The following is a 15,325-nucleotide window of genomic DNA, read 5'->3' as shown; positions in this document are numbered from 1 at the left end:
CATAATTATGTCAAAAGAAGAATTTCTTGAGCTGACTGTAAAATTAAAAGGTGACAGAATGGCTGCCCAGTCCTTACTTTCATGAAACCAAAATCCAGAACTACTGACAGACACTTTGAAAAGTCAAAAAACCATTCTAAGCCTTCAGAATTGGTAGTTTCTTCTTCAGTGAGGAAAGAAGGATAGAGGAAGAGGGAAAGAAATAGAATGAGAAGTTTGGTAAGTAAAGAAATCCTACCAATGAAAAAATGTAAATGGATGGTTCCAGGGAGGGAGTTGTTAACAACACATAAGCCTAGATTGGTGTCGAGATGCAAGAATATGTTGGAGGTAAAAGACATCTTGTTAACACCACGAACTGCACATGAAATGTTAGATTTTCATAGCAGTAGTCAGGCATAGAGCTCATAGTCAGGGGCATTGATGCAGAGGAGAAACAAACAGTTGCCTGCATATCAATTTGTGCAACACAAAATCATTTGTATGCATAACAATGGAAACGTAAGTTTACTTACATAATATATGCCTCTAAATCAAATGGCATGCATGTCAATTATAAATTCTCTATGGTGTCAAAATTGATGTTGATCTAGACAACACAGAACCGTGTAAATATTCAAAAGCTAATTATAACCACGTGTACACAATTACGAAACAATGTGACATCTCCCCTACCTAACAGAATAGAGGTTGTTATGTGTACATGTTACACCTGTCAGATGTTGAATGATGCTATTTCCGTGTCACATTGGACACTGTTGTCACAAAAAGTAAACATTGAACTGACAGCTGGGCCAAAGAGTCTATATACACATCTGTGGTACACAATTAGATACGTATTAAATACTGTGCTTGGACAATGTCAGAGAAAAAGTTCCCGACTCCGTAGTTCAGGAAAATTACCACTAGATGAGATGGATATCATCCGTATTTTGTAACAGGTACTTAGGTCCCTTGAGTAATGCTGTAGGATGGGCTGTTCCAGCCTATGGGCACAGGTGAGCAGGTGTGGCCAAACAGCTGATACACAGGCAGTCAGGCAGTGGTGTACATGACCATACTGCCCTGGCTGAATACTTGCCAGCACTGTCAGCCAAGCGGCTCATGCATGTACGGAATGCGTGCAAAGCATCTGGCTGGTAGCCTACACTACCTGTGCCTACTCAACTCAGCAGCATCTTCCTCTCACTCCTTGACAAATATAGCTCTCACCTCCAAAAAACTCAAAAGCACACTCCTTGTCAACCAGTACCACCCAGACATCAGGTGGCAACATGCATTACTCCATCTAGACTATGACATTCTCAACTCGATCCATAGAATGAGATCATCTTAACTTGGCATTGTTCTCACACCATCCACTGTTGCCTTCAGACACCCTCCTAATCTCTAAAACATCTTTGTCAGACAAGATGACATTCCCAGATCTTTGTATCTACTCCTAGGTTGCTAAGTCTTAAATCATTCCCACTGTAATACTTAATCCATGCACCTGCCAGTCACTATTTACTTCAGCCCCATCACTGGTAAATCCTACATCATCAAAGACAGAGCAACATGTGAAACGATGCATATTGTTGGTAAACTGACATTTTCATTGCACAGCTTTCTGTGTAGGAATGACCACTGGCAAACGTATTGTGTATGCATGTATGACAACAAAACTGTCCTTCATGCGGACACCCGTTACCCTGTCGCTTAGCATGCTCTGCTGCATTACTCAAGGTTCCAGAGTGCCTGTTGCACAATAAGGGGAATTGATTCATCCCACCTAGTAGTAGTTTCCCATATCCTGGAGATAGGAACTTGCTTCTCCCCCAACATATTCTCTCATTTCAGTGCCTGCCTAAACTTAAGTGCTATTAACAGCCCTTCACCCCTTCCATTTATATTTTGTTCATCGGTAACATGTCCTTATTTAATAAATGCTGTTTCTTCTTTTCTCCCTTTTCTCTTGTTTTCCATCTCCCCCTCCAATCCATTTTTGTCTGCTGTCTTCTTATTTATACCGTTCTACGTTTCTTGTTTCTCTTCTACTTAGCCCTTCATTACTTTTCAGCCTGTCATGTTAGCCAGTGAAGTTGTATTGTGTATTAGCCAGTGAAAATTCTGAGAACTGTTTCTGCAGAAGAATTAATATTGACTGTTGTTTTGTTGCTTGTATGGTTTGGTTGTATGCGGTGTGTAATTACGCTGGTGAAATCACCAATTTTATATTCCTGATGTGTTATGTGACCGTTTGTGTGTGTTTATTAGATCTTGTAGGTTCCTCGTGATTCACATTGTATTTATTTGACCAGCACTTTGACTGTGTATTTAATTTTTCCTTACATTGGCAAATACAAGAAACAAGATGACAAAAAAATTTGGTTTATATTTTAATATGTATTTCTACCAGCAAGAAAATGCTCCTGTTGGAGCACAAAAAGGCGAATATGTTCCTCTTAAGTCACTGAAGGAAAAGTGGGGAACGAGATGCCTCAGTCATTGTTCCACCTTCTTCACCAAAAATTTTGGCATGCGATTATATTGTTACTCTTTTAACACAGAACATTCTAAATCCTTTTACCTGGTTTCTCTTTGTAGTTAAGCCTCCGTGTCATCTTTTTCTCCCATTGACTCATTCTCTTGTCCGTCTGTCCCATTGTCACTGCTTCACCCTTTGTGTCACTCTTCCTTACCACTGTTTCCTTCTCTGCCACTTTCTGTGTCACAAAGTCATTGTCCTTATTCCATTCTTTTTCTCTTTCATTGACATTGTCTCTCTCTTTCTTGCTTACATTCTGCTTGTTTTTCTCTTCAAGCACCATTGTCTCCTCACCACACATGTCCTTGGGGAGGGTTTCAGGGTTGCCACAGGTTCTGGAAGTCAGGGAATTTCCAACACGTCAGGGAAATTTGAAAAGAGAAAAAAAAAGAAAAAAGGAAAAAAAACACTAGGAAAATCTTATTTTTGTCTCAGTAGATGAAATTGATTGTTTACTGAGGTGTCTGGTTGGGTACAGCTGAGTACACGCGCTGCTTCCCTACTCCCTCATTCTTACTGCTTCTCCTTCCTACCACTTTTCTCACCTTGCAGTGAGTGCTGCCACCACCTCTTGCCACTAGCCTAGAGCAGCCGACAAGAGGCAGAGAGGCATGAGGAATGGTATGTTTGGTTCTGACTCACAGAGACTGTAGATGCATAGGCTGGAGACGGCGATCATGTGTGCACGACTTGTGTCTGAGTGATTGTGTGAATGGGTGCGCTTGTTTTGTGACAAAAGCTATGGCTGAAAATTTAGCTGTGAGAGTGTAATTGTCTTTTCTACATGCCAGCCTGCGGCTCAGCAATCATCTTTACAGTTAGTTGCTACCTTCCTCATTATTATTGATTCTCAGAGTATTTGAACAAGTTATCTGTTGCTTGGGTTGATCACCGTGGTCTCATTTCATCAACATGCTACCTGTAGGTCGTGAATAATTGGCCACACGAGTGGATTTCTTTGATGGACCAAGACACAGACCATTTCTGTGGGTATCTGTAATGGATCAGGCCTGCTGATCTGAAGCCATTCGGTTCCCACTGATGTGCCTGTTGGATCTAGTCTCACTAATCTGCCTGCAGGCCAGGTCTGTTTTTGTGTGGCGTAATGCAGCTGATTTTGATGTGTTGCCCATGGAGCCAGGATTTCGGTGCTCCACAGCAGGCCAGAGGCCATGGGCGACGGATTTCAGGAATTGCGACTGTCTCACTGCCAGTACGTTGTACAGTGTGGCATTTTATAGACTTTTATTCGTTCTAGTACATTTTATCACTTAAAAAGTAGTTTATATGTTAGAAAGTATGGACGGTAAGAAGAAGAAAATTGTGCCAATCACTGGCAGTTTGTATGCTGTGTCCTCATACATTTCTCAAAAGAAAAATCACACAATACCTGTAAAATAATAGATATAACACAGTGGATAATAACTGACAATAACAACCATAGTAGAACCAACATTTAATTGGCAGTCACTTACAGTGTTGGTTTACACACTCCAAGGAAATGCATATATTTGTCACCAAATATGTTTCGTTTTATTGAAATAAAATAACATCAGTGGTCTTAATGAAACACACATAGCATATATCTAAAAACAGTTCATTACAAAAGATGTTGATGTTAGTGCTTAAGACTTTTGCTCACGTCAAGAAATACCATCTGCTTGCAAGGGTTTCTTTCTTTCTTTTTTTAAAATATATATATATTTCCTTGTTTGCACTATTGTTTCTTGTATGACAGCTGCAAAGACAGGGCTGGCTGCTGTGGCCGAGCGGTTCTAGGTGCTTCTGTCCAGAACTGCACTGCTGCTACAGTCGCAGGTTCGAATCCTGCCTCGGGCATGGATGTGTGTGATGTCCTTAGGTTAGTTAGGTTTAAGTAGTTCTAAGTCTAGGGGACTAATGACCTCAGATGTTAAGTACCATCGTGCTTAGAGCCATTTGAACCATTTTTTGCAACAACAGGTTGTCCACTTATGTCTTAACTTACCCTTGAGATCTCAAAATTGACAGGGAAAAATGCTAAAACTTGTCAGGAAATCAGGAAATTTCACGTGGGGAAACTTGTGGCAACTCTGGGTTTGCTTGGAGTTTTGAGGCCTAGATCAAGAATCTTTAGGTTGGTATGCTCTTTTACTGCCCTGTCTCTCACTGATCATCACTAGCTCCCCTCTCTTGGGCTCCAACTGCTGTTGTATTTATCTCTCTATCACTTTCACTGCCACTTTCTCCCTCTCAACATCGTTGTCTCCTCTCTCTTCCACCATCACTCTCTCTCTGTTACTCTCTATAAGCACAAGAAATCACAATACGCTCACATCCGAAAGTTTTTGGTGAAGAAGGGGCAATGAAGATTGAGGCAGCTGTTTCCCAATTTGTCCGTAGAATCTCTTAAAGAAGAACATATTTGCCTTTTTATACTCCAACAGCGGCATTTTTCTGCTGATTTCTTTCTTTTCCCTGCTACAGTGGAATATGTTGCTTATATAAAACAAATTCTATAGGGCAGTTAAGTTTCAGCAGTTTATTTGTATACTATGCCACATACAAACAACAAATAAGTATGCATAATGTAAGGTTAACACAGAACATAGAATTGGGAATCACTGTTTGTGCCATCCAAATACAAAAAATGGAATCCTAAGTCAAATTAAAAAAAAAATTAAATCACCATCAGAGGAACAAGGTTTCAAAGCAGTATACAGAGTGCAATGTAAAGTGGTAAAGTGACCACACCACAAAACAGATGCTCCTTCTAGTTTAACGTGAGTGCAGGACTTCCATTCCAACACAAGTTCACTTTACACTAATTTCTGCAAAAATGTACTATATTTTTAGCCTACATCTACAGCATATTAAAAAAATGTATTGTTTGATTTGCAAGTACAAAGAATTTAGTATGCCAAAATAATTTTTTGCAAGGTGCATACGCCAACAGGTGAGACCAGGTGTGAAATGCCAGTTACACAGAGACATTGTGTCGCAAATTTTTATTAGTGGAAAAAATGCTGCCTAAAAACATAGTTTGGTGACTTCAGGACCCTTGTTATTACCCCAGAATTCTCGCCATGAGTTCACTACATCAGTTAAACTACATTTACACCTCAGACTGGATAAATGTTCAAATGTGTTACATGCATAAGTAGGGTAATTCTGAACCTCTGGAGCTCGGTCAGGAATAATGATTTGCCATAAATATCAATTACAGAAGTGGCCATCCCCATAATGGGTATTATGGTATATAAAAAGCCAAATTCACAGGTAGGGGCTACCTGTGAAGCCAGTCATGTGATCTACAAGCTGTCTGTCTGCATGAATGGCCACTGACAAACTGTGGCCAAGAAACAGCTGGACCACCCCTTTGCTGAGCATACGACAAACTGGCCAAGAAACAGCTGGACCACTCCTTTGCTGAGCATACCATCCAACACGACATTCATTTCAATGACTGCTTCACAACCTGTGCCATTTGTAACCTTTCCATCAACACAAGCTTTTCTGAGTTGCACAGATGGGAACTCTCCCTGCATCCCTGCAATACAGCCTACATTCCCATAGCCTTCCTGGCCTCAACCTTGTTAGTCCTTATCCTTACCCATCCAGCCCCCTTCCCTTTTTCCATTCCAGCACTACACAGCCATGCACCCTGTCTTTTTACTTCTCTCCTTTTCCACCACCCCCACTCTCCCCATCCTCCGTTTAACCTCTCGACTACGCATAGCTGCCCTACCCTCTCTCCACCTCGACCCTACACGCTCCCACACGCAGTACTTTACTACTTTACTATCCCCCACCCCTACCAAGTTATCCCTCTTACCTCCTACTCCGTGCCCCAGCTTCCTCCTTACTCCCACCACCCAGTTGCTCCACCCATCATTCCCTGCTACTCGCAATCTGGCTTCAGCTGCCAGGGACTGTGATCAGGTGTGTGTGAGTTGCTTGTGCGTGCATGCGTCCGTGTGTGTGTGTGTGTGTGTGTGTGTGTGTGTGTGTGTGTGTGTGTGTGTGTGTGTTTGTTTGTTTTTCTATCTTCGACAAAGGCTGTGTTGGCCAAAAGCTCACTTTCTGACAGTGTTTTTATTGTGCCTATTTCTGACTCAGCATCTCCACTGTATGGTAACAACTATCCTTTTTATAATATTGTCACATTCCATCCTGGATTTTCCATTGTTTGATTCTTCCTTGTTAGCTTTGTCTCTCTCTTCATCTCCCACTGGCACTGTCTTCTTCGCTCTATTTCCAACCACTGTTCTGTCACTGTCAACTATGTTCCACTGCCACTGTGTCCCTCTCTTTCTCTCACACTGCCACTATCTCCTTCGCTCTTTCTATACCACAACCACTGTCTACCATCTTCTAGTATTTATTACTTGTCCATCTCTTTCCCACTGCCACTGTCTCCTTCTCTCTCAGCATAAAAAAGCGTGAATACGTTCACATGCCAGAATTTTTGGGAAAATTTTTAAAAGTGCTGAGGAAGTTGGATCATGCAGCTGGTATTCAACTTTTCAGTCAGTCTTTTAAACAGGAGTATATTTGCCTGTTTTGGCCTCCAATAGAAGCCTTTTTTCTGCTGTTTCCCTTCTTTTCACTGTCATTCACATGAAAAGAACTTTATGTATCAGTAAAATTTTGATAGTTTACTTATGTGAAATTGAAATTACACAACACTAATTTTACACCTCAGACTAGATTTTACATGCACAAAAATTTTGCATGTGCTTCAGAACTAAAACATTGGGTTCCCTAAAAACTTGTGATGATAACAGAGACACTTTACAGCATATTTCTCCATGCTACGTCACTTTATAAAATATGTTTTTGCCTCACAGTGGGTTTTTAAGTGCACGTTTTATGGGTACAAGCAGGTTAATTTCAAACCTCTTTATGTTGTAAACTGTTAAACATATCCAGAAAATTTTGAAGGTTGTTAAAGATTAGGATTTAGGAATATACTGTAAAAATTTCAGCAGTTTGCTGTTTGTAGTTGTCTTGGAATCTGCATCTCTATTTTGGTACCCAATAACACTGTTTGAGGGTGTTTCTCAATAACAGATAAAGATTTTTGAAAACCAGAAGATAGCACTTCCAGATAAATGTCTATAGAATATAATGTAAAAATTTTGAAGTTTGTTCTGTGGTTATTTATTATTTGGATTTTTGCCTCACACCGGATTTTGTGTGTGTATTTTACATACATGTGTAAGATAACTTTGAATCTTTGTATGCAGGAAATGTAAACATTTTCAAGGCTGTTCAAGATCAGGATGTTAAGAATATATAGTAAAAATTTCAGCCATTTGCTGTGTGTAGCCATCTTGGAATCCATGGCTCAGTTTTGGTACAAAAAATTTGTTTAAAAAAACTATTTGTGGGGTATTATAACTAACTACCCATGAACTCCATAAGCCTCTTAAGACTCAGGATAGACCACGTCAGGTGCAAAAAGAACCAACTGATTTTCTCCATTTGCCTAAGCAGAAGGAAGTGTGTAATATTCATTCTTTGACCCTGTTGGGTATGTAAATGGTCCCTAGCCCAGGGACTGTCCAGAACACTTGACCCTGTCTTTTTCCATCACCAACGTATAAGCACCGGAAAATCACATTTTTATGCATTTTGCAATATACTAGGTGCACGTGCTGTCACATGTACACCGATTAACTGAGGCTTACCATGTTGTCTGACATGATTTGAGTGCTAACAATATATGTGACATATGCAAAGCACACATATCATCATCTTTAAAATACATAATCTAGGTACTTGACGACAGTGCCAACTGCGTCTGCTTGCACATTCTATGTAGTCTTGGGACTACATACTTAGGACTCCAGTGTCCTAAGAGTGCAAATGCCAAGAAGGTTGACTGAAGAATGGAAAATTCAATTTTTAATGAATTACTAATGTTTTCACATAGCACACAGAAACAACAAAATTTATGTATTTTATTAATAAAAGTATGCCCACTGTCTGTGTGTGGTCCCCCCTCCCCAAACTTAGAAAAGCTTCAAAGCAAACTTAGAGAACCTGATCATGGAGATTTCAGTTTGTAATTAATATATAAATTAAAAACCAAAATACAGATACTCAGTGGACTTTTATTTTCAAAATATACAGGAAACAATGTTCAGATATTTGACAACAGATGCTTGATTAGTTTAATCATGGCATGCCAAGTTCATTATTAAGCATCATGATTGGTTACAGTGTGACTGCAGGATTGTGACCCAATGATAGTCATGTTCTTTTGCAACAGAAGTCAAGTGAGCAATGTTGCAGATGTCCTGTATTTTATGTAACTTTTTTTTTTGTTAAAGTTCTAGTATTTACTATCAGAGGTCACCAAAATAGACAACAGTATAATACTTGTTTTTTTAAGTCGACCAAATATTTTGAGGTCATATATGCCTTTATGTTTAGGCAACACATTACAGAAAGTGTACTGAGAGGCTACTAACCAGATGAAGCCTGAAAACAAGAATGTAATCTATTCTTAGACACTGTTCTCATTGCCTCTTCTATTTGTGGGTATTGTTGCAGCCTTGTTAGTTTGTCACAAAATATTCCTTATGTTATTGATTGCAGTAGTAATGGATCTATTTAATTAGAGCAAGCTTTCAATACTTTTCTGTCTAAAGTTATCATCTCTGTCAGTTTTTGCGAACTATTTGTTTGTAGCAAGAGTATGGGCAGTAACTTGAGCAAGAATGATCGAAAGAAAAGCTACCGTTTGCAGAGAATTATTGGTCGAAGGACATAACTATAGGAAACAGTTACTTTAAATAGTTCACTGTTGTAATAGTTGACCAGGCTCACGAGTGTCATTATATACTTACAGTAACTGCACATATTACTTTTACAGAACAATGGCTGTATAACACAAGATGAGGAGAATAGGGACCCATGTGAGACCACAGCAAATGTTTCATCGAATATGACCAAGTCAGCCAATGAAGAGATACGTCCAGCTAAAACAGCAAAAACATGTGAAACTTTGACAGATGAAAAACAGGTAAAATATAAAATATTCATTTATTATGTATCAGGAAAACTATAAATATTTTCTAATGTTTGGGAACTTTCCAGCTTGACTGAAACACTTTAATGATTGCAAAGTAGCTTTTCAGAACAATTTATTTGGATCTCTTTCTTTCAGTTTAGGTTTTAAAATCTTCATTCATGATTGCGAATGGTCTGTCATTGACTCCTGAAGTATACTGGTAACATGTTAAGAATGCATTTGCTTATGGCATGGTGTATCAGGAGTAGAATCATAAAAGATTTATATAATTTTTAGAAAGAACCTTTACTGCTTTATGCTAGCTGAATGAGGGAACTTGGTATGTGTTACAGGTGTTGTATAGAACTGCACTACTTAAACTTTATTTTTCAATTTGCAATTGGAAATATTTTAAAGCTGAGTTTATCAGTTTGCCATTGGATGTGTAGTCACATCAAACTGCCATTTCATCAATTTGTAGGTTGCTTGCATTTTGTAAAATTATAGTTTACCACAGATTATGTGCCCACTACACAACTTGTTTTATTTGTATGAGCAATAATATTTGTAAACTGCAAATTAAAGTATTTCATGTATGTGTATGCTTTTGTGGTAAGTTAAAACTGTGTTTCAGACCAGAGCTTGAACCATGAGACCCCGATTTTGCAGGCATTGCAATACAAATATCTCTCTCCTGAGAGATGAGATATATTTGGATGGTATAATTGGTTGTACATTGATGCAAAATTCGCACATCCATGTTCAACTGCTGGTCTGGTACACACTTTTAACCTGTCACATATAGTATATACTCTGCTAAAGAATAAAAATATATCACTGTTTTAGATGATTAATGGTCATCTCATCAGTAGCATTCAATAAATCACATGTGCCTGCTGGGTTGAGCCAAATGGCAAGCAGCAAATGGGAACGCTGTAGTACTGGCTGTGTATGCATTTGGTGAACCTAGCTTGTGGCTTGCTTGCGACAGGTGTGAACTCGGACACTGATTCACTGTCCACCATCCAGCGTGACTGAATTGTGTGTGTTATGCAAAATGAAACTGTGGAAAGTCCAGGTTGAATATCAACAATTATGGACAGGATAGATTGCTACTCAATATAAAGATGACATTTTGCGTTGCAGACAGGCACAACAAAAAGCTGCTCAAGCCAGTCTTTTTGTCGTGCCTTTCTGTAAGTCAGCCTGTCGCCTTTACAGTGAGTATCAATCTATCCTTTCCATAAATGTTGAAATTCGCGTGTCACAGAGATCTTGGATTAACTACTTGTGTTAGAAGGTCCTCAACAAAACTAAAACAGAAGGAATGCTACATGCTGACACGATGGATGGATTTTGAGGCAAAACCAGTTTTAATGAGCAACATCTGGGGCACCTACCAACCCAAGCTGTATTTTGCGTGCTCGGGTTTTGCAGTAGGCTTGTTTCATTTTCCCTAGCTGCTCATAGAAGCTTAATGGCAGCCAAAGAAACGCTTTCAGCAGTTTGAATGGTGCAATGAGCAGTTGAAACACAAGTACATCAAAGAGGGTTCAGGAGAGTAGCCCTCCTGACAGGTAATCTTCAGAATTAAAAACAACGAGCCCAGCATGTCAGTACGTATTTGTTTCGTTGTCTCTCTTGTTTTTTTTTTTTTTTTTTTTTTAATCTCTTGTCTGCAGTCACAAATATACAGTTTAAGTAAGGCACATGCCATCTTTTGTGATAGCTGCACGAGACCTCTATTACATTTTTATCATTAAATGGTACTATGGTATGTTTGGGAAAATCCAGACCTTTTATATGTTAAAGGTTCTTGAAAGTTTAACTGAGTCACTGAGGTACAATAAAAGACTGCATAGTGATATTACCTGTAAAAACAATGACATGACAGACAAAACACCAAGCTTATGAGGTCTAAAATATTCTAAGATTACACAATTGTTGCAGTTTCACTACACATTTAATTTTAGTAAACATACTGTGAAGTGCTGTAACATTATGCTTGCTGATTCTGGAGAGCTTCAGTAAAAGTAAGCATATGATGAAAACACTGGAGTTTGAAACAAAGTGCACCAGGAGAATTGTACTATGTAAAAGATAGCACCGTTGATATTGACTCGCCAGTTTTGCCATTTTAAAGCTGGACGTGCTATTTTCAACAAAAGACCATATATACTGAACTCCATGAGGTGAGAAATAGGGATACACCTTTATGGCATATAGAGGTCAAATATGCTACATTTGCTCATGTTGAAGTGGGTGCAACCTGACTTCTGTGTTAACTGCCTGGGTAAGCACACTGTGTGGAACAGGGAATGCTACACCCTCTTGGAAGAGAAGGAAATGCATAAATTGAATACAATCAAATGTACATCATATGCTGATGTGAAAAAGACGTTAAAGTCTGTTCAGCATCTTTCCACTTCCAACTTGGCTTGCTAGAGCATTCACAGAAAGTACGGAATAAGAGCATGATCATACACATAGGCTCAACCCACAGTGTTGTGTCAGAGACTAACTCAAGAACAAGAAACTTGTGGTGAAATAAAGACTGAACGCCAAGTAAGAAAAATCAAAACAAAATTAGGAATAGGATAGATTGCTACTCACTGTAAAGATGACACGTCAAATTGCAGACAGGTGCAATGAAAAGACTGTTACACACATAGCCAAAGCCTTCCTCAGTAAAGAAAAGACACACACGTTCACACAAGCAAGAACACCTTACGTACATTTATGTGCCACCACTGGCAGCTCTGACCGGAATTTCTGGTGGGAACTGCCGGTGATGGTGGCCAAGTGTGTGTGTGTGTGTGTGTGTGTGTGTGTGTGTGTGTGTGTGTGTATTTTCGTTGCTGAGGAAGGCTTTGGCTAATAGCTACATGTGTAACACTCTTTTCATTGTGCTTGTCTACAGCTCAGTGGGTCATCTTTACAGTGAGTAGCAGTCTATCCTGTTCCTAGTATTTTTGTTATTCTGACCTGGAGTTTCCATTTCTTGAAAATCAAAACAAACAAATTTAAAGCACCTGTGATGACACTATTATGCACATTGAGGTCTGGTTAAATTGTTTCAAAATTGTGCTCAATTCTCCCATTCAGATTTGGATTCACCAATTTGAGGAAGGAAAGGAGGAGAAAAAAACATACACAAGGCCACATTGTTGCTGTAAAAGTATGCATTCTATATAATGCTGTGCCAGGGTGTGTAACCTCCGCCCGCCTGCCCGTACCAGTTGACAGATTGTTATCCTACCTTAATCACTTTGATGCAAACTCCCCTTTTCTGCTCAAGGTAGTTTCGCCAAGAAAGTGGAACTCGTACAAAGCTGGCTGGGGACATTATTTGAAACAGGTAAAAGAAGAAATGATCAAATACCTACTCCCACCTCTCTGGAAAAATGGCATATGACTGGTTCATTGACAGACTGGAGAAAGCAAATCCACAACCATTCCAAGGAAACTGTTTTCCACCCTTCAAGCTTGGAATGCTCTCAGCTCTTGCTTCAAAAATATTAGCATTAAGAGAACAGAGACAGTGGGCAACAGAATAAATGTACCTAAAATACAAACATTTTAACATCAGGGTGAAACAATGAAGAAGTGATGCTAGGAAGTTGGTCTGTACCTATCTGACAAGTAGTGCTACCTTGATAGATATATAGTGAAAGTTGAGAAGTTTACAAACAGAAAATATGCTCAAATCATCAGAGACACTGTCCCAAGCTGAATAGAAGACTAAGGGAACACGATCATCCTGTCATCTGTTAACCTTCAAACATTGTTATTGGGTCATACAGTGAAAGATCACTTTTCATAAAGCCTCATTTTAATGGAGGTATTTAAACTATGAGTCTCAAGAATCTCTAGCACAATGCCCCAGGATTGACAATATTTGTAACCCAATAACTGCACATTTTCAACCAGAGTCACAGAGTCATTACATCTGCTACCCATCCTCAGTGAAACATGGTATATCGAACTGTTCCCAGTGATATGAGTCATTGTTCCCATACAGAAGCAAGGAAAAGAGCCAAGTCAGGTCTGATCTTGTAGGCTAATTATGCTAAAGTAGTACAGCAGTAGAACTTCGTAACAGATTTTTAAAACATGAATGGTATGATGCTTGAACCCTTGTCACTTGGTGCCAAGCATCTAAAATGGCTACAGAATGGGAAGCGAAACATATGACAGTCTCACAGTGTTAATGAGTGACATCTTGACTTAATTTGCCTGGAACAGCTTCCTCACTGCACGCCTCAATACCTCAGTTGCATAATAACTATGTACACATCCATACCATATACTAATGCTTTTCAAATAAATGATACCTTCATTGCTGGTATCTACAGGCTGCTTCACATTTATTTTGCCTCTATCTTGTTGAGCAATGAGGTGATGGGCCCACTTGGAATATCACAAGGCCCCTCTTGTTGTCGTTACCGTTGTTGTTGTTGTTGTTGTTGTTGCTGTTGTGGTCTTCAGTCCAGAGACTGGTTTGATGCGGATCTCCATGCTACTCTAACCTGTGCAAGCTTCATCATCTCCTAGTACCTACTGCAACCTACATCCTTCTGAATCTGTTTAGTGTATTCATCTCTTGGTCTCCCTCTACAATTTTTACCCTCCACCTTGGCCTCCAGTACTAAATTGGTGATCCCTTGTTGCCTCAGAATATCCCTTACCAACCGATCCCTTCTAGTCAAGTTGTGCCACAAATTTCTCTTCCCTCCAATCCTATTCAATACCACCTCATTAGTTCTGTGTTCTACCCATATAATCTTAAGCATTCTTCCATAGCGCCACATTTCGAAAGCTTATACTCTCTTCTTGTCCAAGTTATTTATCGTCCATGTTTCAATTTCATACATGGCTACACTCCATACAAATACTTTCAGAAACGACTTCCTGACACTTAAATTTATACTTGATGTCAACAAATTTCTCTTCTTCAGAAATGCTTTCCTTGCCATTGCCAGTCTACATTTTATATCCTCTCTACTTCGACCAGCATCAGTTTTTTGCTCCCCAAATAATAAAACTCATTTACTGCTTTAAGCGTCTCATTTCCTAATCTAATTCCCCTAGCATCGCCCGATTTAATTCGACTACATTCCATAATCCTCATTTTGCTTATGTTGATGTTCAATTTATATCCTCCTTTCAAGACATTGTCCATTCCGTTCAGCTGCTCTTCCAGGTCCTTTGCTGTCTCTGACAGAATTACAATGTCATCGCCGAACCTCAAAAGTTTTTATTTCTTCTCCATGGATTTTAATTCCTACTCCGAATTTTTCTTTTGTTTCCTTCACTGCTTGCTCAATATACAGATTGAATAACATCGGTGACAGGCTACAACCCTGCCTTACTCCTTTCTCAGCACTGCTTCACTTTCATGGCCTCGATTCTTATAACTCCATCTGGTTTCTGTACAAATCATAAACAACCTTTCGCTCCCTGTATTTTACCGCTGCCACCTTCAGAATTTGAAAGGTAATGTTCCAGTCAACATTGTCAAAAGCTTTCTCTAAGTCTACAAATGCTAGAAACATAGGTTTGCCTTTCCTTAATCTGTTTTCTAAGATAAGTCGTAGGGTCAGTATTGCCTCATGTGTTTCAACATTTCTACGGAATCCAAACTGATCTTCCCCGAGGTCAGCTTCTACCAGTTTTTCCATTCGTCTATAAAGAATTCGTGTTAGTATTATGCAGGTGTGGCTTATTAAACTGATAGTTCGGTAATGTCCACATCTGTCAACACCTGCTTTCTTTGGGATTGGAATTATTATATTCTT

General features: G+C 39.3%; 1 protein-coding gene across 1 annotated transcript in view; it reads left to right on the top strand.

The window, feature by feature from the left end:
- LOC124613253 (putative protein tag-52) overlaps positions 1-15,325 on the top strand; it is a 153,885-nt gene that overhangs the window by 115,354 nt on the left and 23,206 nt on the right. The window contains exon 8 of the mRNA XM_047141943.1: positions 9,390-9,539. Within this exon, the coding sequence (XP_046997899.1) occupies positions 9,390-9,539 (150 nt within the window). The remainder of the gene's footprint in view (positions 1-9,389; positions 9,540-15,325) is intronic.

Source organism: Schistocerca americana, chromosome 4, assembly GCF_021461395.2.
Source record: "Schistocerca americana isolate TAMUIC-IGC-003095 chromosome 4, iqSchAmer2.1, whole genome shotgun sequence".
NCBI lineage: Eukaryota > Metazoa > Arthropoda > Insecta > Orthoptera > Acrididae > Schistocerca > Schistocerca americana.
The sequence above is the reverse complement of the archived record's forward strand: the minus strand, read 5'-3'. Positions and strand labels throughout refer to the sequence as shown.